We start from the raw sequence: 7787 nt of genomic DNA, 5'->3' as shown, positions 1-7787 counted from the left end.
AGGGACTCCTCTTCGAGAAAGGACTGGTCCAAATCTGAAAGAGGTAACCAGAGCTCGCTGTCTCCGTCGAGCAGGGGCTCACACTCCTACTACCGGTCCAGGTCGAGATCCAGGTCGAGGTCTTACTCCAGAAGAAGTTCTAGGTCAAGAGTCGCTCTGAAGTCTTCTCGCTCCAGGAGCAGGTCGCGGTCTAGCTCCAACTCCAGGCACCCAAGAACTGTATCCAGTTCTCCCAAAAATGTCACGGCACGTCTAAACGAGCACAAGGCCGTCAAGGCTGAACCCGCGAGGGCGGTGTTACAGGCCGACAAAGTTGCGATACAGCCCGTTGTTGCCGAAAGCGTTCCCGTGATCCCTCTCAGTGACAGTCCGCCTCCTTCCAGATGGAAGCCCGGGCAAAAGCCGTGGAAACCATCCTACGAGCGGATTCAGGAGATGAAAGCAAAAGCCACCCATTTAATACCTACTCAGACTACTTACAGCTTAGCGAGCATCAAAGAGGCCGGCTCATCCTCTTCGTACCACAAGCGGCGAGAGACGTCAGACAGCGATCAGAGCAGCTATTCCAAAAATCAAAGCGATAGGAGTTCCAGAAGCTGGCACAGGTCAAGGAGCAGGACATCCCGGAGCAGATCTTACTCGAAGTCCTATTCGCGATCGAGGAGCCCGTCCAGTTCAAGGTCAAGGTCTCGATCCACGGCTAGATCCCGTTCAGCGAATAAATTCCCCAGCGATCAGTCATTCTACAGTGGGTCGTCCTCTTATTTTTCCCTAAGTGACGATGACCGGCAGAAAAACAAAAGGAGGTCTGGATCCAGAGAGAAGAGTGTGCCGTTGTCAAAGCAAAGGCAAAGTAGTTCTGAAAGCACTCTTCTGTACGTGAAAGAAGCAGTTTCTCAAAAGCTCAGAGAGAGTCCAAGTAGATCCTCTTTGGACTTCTCCACAGACGGCGAGCAGACAGCTAAGCCTCAGCCGGTCCTGGAGAAAGGTCAGTCACAGCCTGAAAAAGCTAACCAGAAGCAAAATAAAAGTGGGTCAGTTTGTGACAGGCAAGAGGAAAGGTCTCGGTCAGAGTGGGGCAGCGACCGTTCAAAAAGGAGAGTCCCGAAGGAGAAATCTGAGTCTCCAAGAACTGGTCGGAAGGCAAAAAGGAAAACGGACCCTGGGAGCAAGTGGGACTCTGGGTCCAATTCAGAAAGAGGCGGGAACAAGAATGATAAAGAAGGTTCGAGATTATCTTCTAGTAAGGAGGAAGGCGAAGCCACGTCGGACTCCGACTCAGAAGTCGTCCTCTCCAGCCTTAAGACGAAAGTAGATTCCTCCTCGGCGACTCTGAAGGCAAGTAAGCGGCCGCCATCCCCTTCCGACTCAGGAAGCGCTCTTTCCAATTCGGGCGCTCGGGGGAAATCAAGAAAGCAAAAGCACGGGTCCAAGAAGCACCTCAAAAAGGCGCATTCCAAGAAAGCGAAAGAGAAATCCAAGGGTAAGAAGGAGAAGAAGCATAAAGCGCAAAAGCAAAAGGAAGCGTTTCATTGGCAGCCTCCGCTGGAATTTGGGGAGGAGGACGAGGACGAGGAAATGACTGTGAAACCAGCCGCCAGGGATGAGAAGGCCACGGCTGGTGCCAAGGAGAGAAATCAGGACCCAGCTCCTGAGAAGAGCGAAGTGATAAAAGAGCAGCCCCGAGATGATGAAAAGCCCAGCGAAGAGAAAACGCCTGCTGATGAAGCTGCGGTCAGAAAATCGCCAGGTCTTAACAAACGTCGTAAAGATAATGAGGAGCCCTCGGGCAGAAGATCTCCAGCTCTTAACAAACGTCGTAAAGGTGAGGAGGAACCGTCGGGCAGAAAATCACCAGCTCTTAACAAGCATAGTAAAGATAAGGAGGAACCATCGACTTCTGTTCCTCCTCTAACGCCAGTTAAAAACGTGGGTGTTTCAGGAAGCCCCAAGGGCGCCAAAGCGAATAGCGAAGGCGAGGTGGATGTCGCTCAGATGGACGACATGGAGATCTGTACCCCAGACCATCACTCACCTGCAAAGGCGGACCTGGATCTTTCTCCAGTAAGTCTGAAGGTAAAACTCCCAGCTGTTAAAGTGAGGAAGAAGTCAGGTGCCCCGAATAACCCTGAGGCTGAGACCGCAACGGAAGGACCCGATGCTAAAGGAGCGGTCAGCGTCAAAGAAGAGAGAAACCGAGAGGGACCGAAGCAGAGCCTTAGCCCCGCTGTGGTAGTGGCCGTTGTGGAAAATGTGCTGAAAACAGAAGTGGTGGAAAACGCACAGGGCAGCGTGGCGGATAATAAATGGAAGCCACTCCAGGGCGTGGGGAACCTGCAGGTGACGGCTGCGGCGACCAATCCGGCCGAAGCCAAAAACACGGCCTCCTCGTCCGAATCAAAGCCGCAGGGCTTAAGGATAGAAATCAAAAGCAAAAATAAAATCAGACCGGGCTCCCTGTTCGACGAGGTCAGGAAAACGGCGCGGCTCAACCGGAGGCCGCGAAACCGCGAGAGCTCCAGCGAAGAGGATTCCCCCGCACGGGAGAACAGCCAGTCGAGGAGTCGCAGCCGGTCACGGACCAAATCGGACCTGAAATCCAGGCACAGGACAAGATCCCTTTCCTACAGTCACTCAAGAAGTCGATCAAGGAGTTCCACGTACTCTTACAGGTGGGTAGATGTATTTTTATCAGGGGTTGTAGCTTTTTCAGAGAAACACTGAACCCGAAAATGTTCTTTGTACGTTTCTGCAAATGCATACTAGCCATTTCAGTCACTTCTCAGCTTTGAAAATCTTGCTCATTTTTGTCTGAATGCTGTTCCTCCTCTTGCCTGTCTTTTTAATACATATCCTTCCAACTGTGCAGGTCGAGGAGCTACACGCGAAGCCGGAGCAGAGGGTGGTACAGCAGAGGCCGGTCAAGAAGTCGAAGTAGTTCCTCTCACAGTTACAGGAGTCACAGGTACTATTTGCCTTTCGTTTGGGGACTGGAGATTAGAGGACCTTTTGAGATTCAAGGCCTGTGAACACAGAGGAAGCTGCCTGTTATGTTGGTCTCTCAGGGTCATCTTCTGCTCTGACCGGCAGTGGCTCTTCACATCTTTAAATCAAGGTCTTTCTCATCAAATCCTACTTGATCCTTTTAAACTAGGGGTGTGTGTATGAAGCTGGGTCCTCCTGTTATAGCAACAGGGAGTGGAGAGCCAATTTGGTGTAGTGGTTAAGTGCGTGGACTCTAAATCTGGGAGAACCAGGTTTGATTCCCCACGCCTCCACGTGCAGCTGCTGGATGACCTTGGGTCAGTCACAAGTTATCTCAGAGCTATTCTCTCTGGAGCATCTCTTTCAGAGCTCTCAGCCCCACCTACCTCACAGGGTGTCTGTTGTGGGGAGGGGAAGGGAGAGGAGTTTGTAAGCTGCTCTGGGAATCCGAGTGAAGGGCGAGGGTATAAATCTAATGTTCTTCCTTCTCCTCTTCTTCTCCGTCTTCCTCTTCTTCTTCTTCAAGATGCTCTGCCACTGAGCCACAACCTCTTCCCCACCAGCATATTCCCGAAAAGCCCGGGTTGATTCCCTGAGAAGTTTTGTTGACTGTTTACTATTAATAAACTGTTTGAGTAACCTGTCGCTGACACTCTTCCCCACCAGCATATTCCCGAAAAGCCTGGGTTGAGTCCCTGTCTGAGAAGTTTTGTTGACTGTTTACCATTAATAAACTATTGGAGTAACCTGTCGCTGACATGATAATAAACGAGGGAATGATTGTAGTGGCTTTCTAGAATCAAAAATAATGAAAATGTCTTTTGCAGATTTAAAAATAAAAAGCTTGCACAGCCTAGCTGTAGGAATTGATACATAATTCTTTCCTTGTCTCGATAGTCGTACCTATAGCAGAAGTCGGTCCCGAAGCAGTTCTTACAATCACCGTAGTCGATCCAGGTACGCTACGACGGAGATCATTATCACTGATGAGAAAAACATATTCAATGAACTGTTTGTTAATAACCTGTAAGCAGTGCGTCGGTAACATGGCATTGCAACTGACTGCAAGGTCCGCAGAATTTAGCAGAATTGGTTTGGGTCCTCGGCAATGCTTCCTTCCCAGCCGTGGAGTCTTGTGAGCAGAAATTGTACTTTGTGAGCTACCGGCATTAAAGTGGTGAGCCAGCGCTTTGGCTGCTGCATCAATCAGTTTGCTCCGGAGAGCCCTCCTTCCTGAGTTAAGACAAAAACGTGTGAGCCGGAGGCTAAGAAACTGTGAGCTGGCTCACACTAACTCAGCTTAGAGGGAACACTGGTCCTCCGTGGGTGATGGAAACGTGCTGGAAGCATAATCGAATCAGATGCTGTGATAGCTCCTTTCTCATTGACAAGTAATACATTTAAAAATTATTTGTGTTGTATCATACTCTCATCAAAAGGGCTTTTTTCGTGAAGCTTGGGTAAAAATAGATGACCAGCTCACTGCGTGGTAAGGTTCTCACTACAGGATGCTGTGATAGCTCCTTTCTCATTGACAAGGAATGCATCTTAAAATTATTTGCGTTTATCATACTCTCATCAAAAGGGCTTTTTCCGTGAAGCTTGGGTAAAAACAGATGATGTGGCAAGGTTCTCACTACATGTGGCTTCTTGATTGTCTGTGTTACTCTAAATGTGGTGTGATTGGGGGTTTTGTGGCTCAGTTTGTTTTTAAGAATAGGGCCAGGGCCAGTTTGATGTAGTGGTTAGGTGCGTGGACTCTAATCTGGGAGAACCGGGTTTGATTCCCGACTCCTCCACTTGCAGCTGCTGGATGATACTGGGCAAGCCACAGTTATCTCAGAGCTGTTCTCTCAAGGACAGTTCTCTCAGAGGTCTCTCAGCCCCGCCTACCTCACAGGGTGTCTGTTGTGGGGAGGGGAAGGGGAAGGCGTTTGTAAGCTGCTCTGAGACTCTGAGTGAAGGGCGGGGTATAAATCCAATCTCCTCCTCCCCCTCCTCTTCCCCAATGTCTCGTGAAATCATGGAAAGACTGAAATACAGTTTTGATGAGGTTTTTCTCATTATGGAGGAATTGTAAACTGCTCTGAGACTCTTGAGTGAAGGTCAGGGTATAAATCCAATCTCTTTCTCCCCCTCCTCTTCCCCATGGTCTCGTGAAATCGTGGAAAGGCTGAAATACAGTTTTGATTAGGTTTTTAAAAATCATTAATATAGTTCAAGGTTTTCTCATTATGGAGGAGCTATATTTTGGTACATTTGAAGTTAATATAGCAATATTTCAGTCCTCCTGGGATTATCTCCTCAGGGTTTTTTCCCCTTTATTTTGTGGCAGTGAGCGCACAACAGAGAAACTGATCATTAAAAGAAAGCAAAATCCACTTAACGGGAATGACGTTTGAGTCCAGTGGCATCTTTAAATCCAAGTGTTTTTATTTAAGGTATAAGCTTTCGTGTGCAAGCACATTTCCTCAAGCCCTAGTGTCATGATCTGGGCTGTGCCACCAGAGGCCTACTAGGCCCAGGGAACCTGGCTAGCAGTAGGTGAGGCTGGGCCTACAACTCCCAGAAGCCCCTGAGAGGTTTTGGAGCCAAAATTGACCAATAGGAAAAGAGGAGGGCTTGGAATAAAAGATCTGGTTTTCCTTGTTGTACTCTGCCTGGTCCTCACGCCTTTTATTCGGCCAAACAAGGGAGGTCTGAAGGTCTTGGGAGGGAGCTCTGGGCCTTCTCAAGGGAACCTAAATCCAGAGTGGTGGCAGCGTCAGGTGACACCCCACCTGAGCCGTGACACCTACATACAGGAAGATGGGGCGAGCAGCTGTCAGGAAGGGCCAGTTGGAGCCAAGATGCATAAGTAACTGGGCTTTAATCCAATCTTAGCTATATTTATCGCCCAGTTACTTATGCATCTTGACTCTAAGTAGCTTTTCCTGGCAATTAACACACACACACCGGCCTCTCTACCTTTATGTAATGGTTGTGGACGTCTGTTCCAGTGTATCTGAAGAAGCGCGCATGCACATGAAAACTTACACCTTGAATAAAACTTCGTTGGTCTTAAAGGTGCCGCTGGACTCCAACTTTGTTCTGCGCCTTCAGACCAACGCAGCTACCCACCTGAATCTATGCATAGGGAAGGTGTGCAAATACTTATTATTTGTTAGACTTCTGAATCGCCCGATCCGGGTGATGTACAATAATAAATAAAAACATAAAACCAAAGAGTTGAAATACATAGCAATACTAGTATGACAGATCTAAAAGAATCCAGATGGCAAAACTACACATTACTTCCCATTCCGGACAGCAGGGGCTTGTTTCCTCCTCCCGTCTGAATGCTGCCTTCCTCAAGGTAAAGGTAAAGGTTCCCTTGCTCGAAAGCCAGTCGAATCCGACTCTAGGGTTGCGGTGCTCATCTCTGTTTCCAAGCCGAAGAGCCAGCGCTGTCCGAAGACGTTTCCGTGGTCATGTGGCCAGCATGACTAAACACCAAGGCGCACGGAACGCTGTTACCTTCCCACCGAAGTGGTACCTATTTATCGACTTGCAATTTCTTGCTTTCGAACTGCTAGGTTGGCAGGAGCTGGAACTAGAGACGGGAGCTCACTCCGTCATGCGGCACACTTGGGTCTCGAACTGATGAACTACCGCCCTTCCACAGCCTATAGTTCAGCGTCTTAACCTCAAACACAGAACCAAAAAGTAGTGACAAAATATTGCAGTTGTGCCTGAAAGGGTGGCTGGAACAAACCTCTTTGCTCCCCTAGCAGCGGGGTGCAGTAGGTGTGCCAAAATACTAGCCGGCTGCCGTTTATTTGTTTAGAAAATATATATCTCACCTCTCCGGAGACCTCAAAGAAAAGGATTGCTTAATAGGCTCACAACATCCAAAATGTTGCTTTCAGAATCGTTTTGTTTTGTTAACTGTAAGAGTCTAAGGGGGAGGGATTCATCCTTGAACCAAATAATCAGTGCTGCCCTTTGCTCGCCCGTCAAAGCAGGTCCTACACCTATGACAGTTACTACAGCAGGAGTCGCAGTCGAAGTAGAAGCAAGAGGAGCAACAGCTACCACAGGTCTCGCAGCTATGGCAGGCGGTCCAGGTAGGTTATTCATAACGGCCTTGAAGAACACCGTTAGATCATCTGCCACATATCAGAATTCTTCCAGTTGACCCGAAAGAAGTACCTTGGATGCTTTTTGTGATTCGTAGTGGTGGATACCGCCACCAGGTTGCAACTGATTTACGGTGAGCCCCGTAGGGTTTCCAGAGCAAGAGACAAAACAGAAGTGGTTTCCATCGCCTGCCTCTTTGTAGCGACCCCTGGACTTCCTCATTGGTCTCCCTTTGAAGCGCCAACCAGGGCTGACCCTCCTTAGCTTCTGAGATCTGATGAGATTGGATTAGCTTGGGCCATCCAGGTGAGGTCACGATTCATCACGCTTAGCAATTTGTGTACGATTGTGTACAATTATAAGCAGGGGTCATTTTGTAGAAAAAGAGGTGCAGGAGCTCATTAGCACAACTTACTTGCATATGCCACACCCCCTGACATCACCGGAAGTGTGTCAGAAGGCGACACCCACCGCTCAGGCTCGACTGGACTGTTTCGGATTGCTAGCTATTTGGGGGGCGGGGGGGACGTGCAGATCTGTCCTTGCAGAGGAGGGAGAGCTTGTACCTGAATAAAACTTGGTCTTAAAGGTGCCACTGGACTGTTTTGAACCAGGGGGGTGGGGAGGGGCTTTGCAGCTTACCTGGCTGCTTCTTGCTCTGACTGAGGGCTGCTGGGGGCAGG

General features: G+C 49.0%; 1 protein-coding gene across 1 annotated transcript in view; it reads left to right on the top strand.

The window, feature by feature from the left end:
* NKTR (natural killer cell triggering receptor) overlaps nucleotides 1–7787 on the top strand; it is a 41664-nt gene that overhangs the window by 29592 nt on the left and 4285 nt on the right. Inside the window, exons 13-16 of the mRNA XM_015408792.1 lie at nucleotides 3–2672; nucleotides 2870–2965; nucleotides 3883–3942; nucleotides 6990–7091. Coding sequence (XP_015264278.1) covers nucleotides 3–2672; nucleotides 2870–2965; nucleotides 3883–3942; nucleotides 6990–7091 — 2928 coding nt within the window. The remainder of the gene's footprint in view (nucleotides 1–2; nucleotides 2673–2869; nucleotides 2966–3882; nucleotides 3943–6989; nucleotides 7092–7787) is intronic.

This window comes from Gekko japonicus, unplaced genomic scaffold (assembly GCF_001447785.1).
Source record: "Gekko japonicus isolate JY-2015 unplaced genomic scaffold, Gekko_japonicus_V1.1 scaffold3103, whole genome shotgun sequence".
NCBI lineage: Eukaryota > Metazoa > Chordata > Lepidosauria > Squamata > Gekkonidae > Gekko > Gekko japonicus.
Note: the sequence above shows the minus strand (reverse complement) of the source record. Positions and strands in the feature narration are given on the sequence as shown.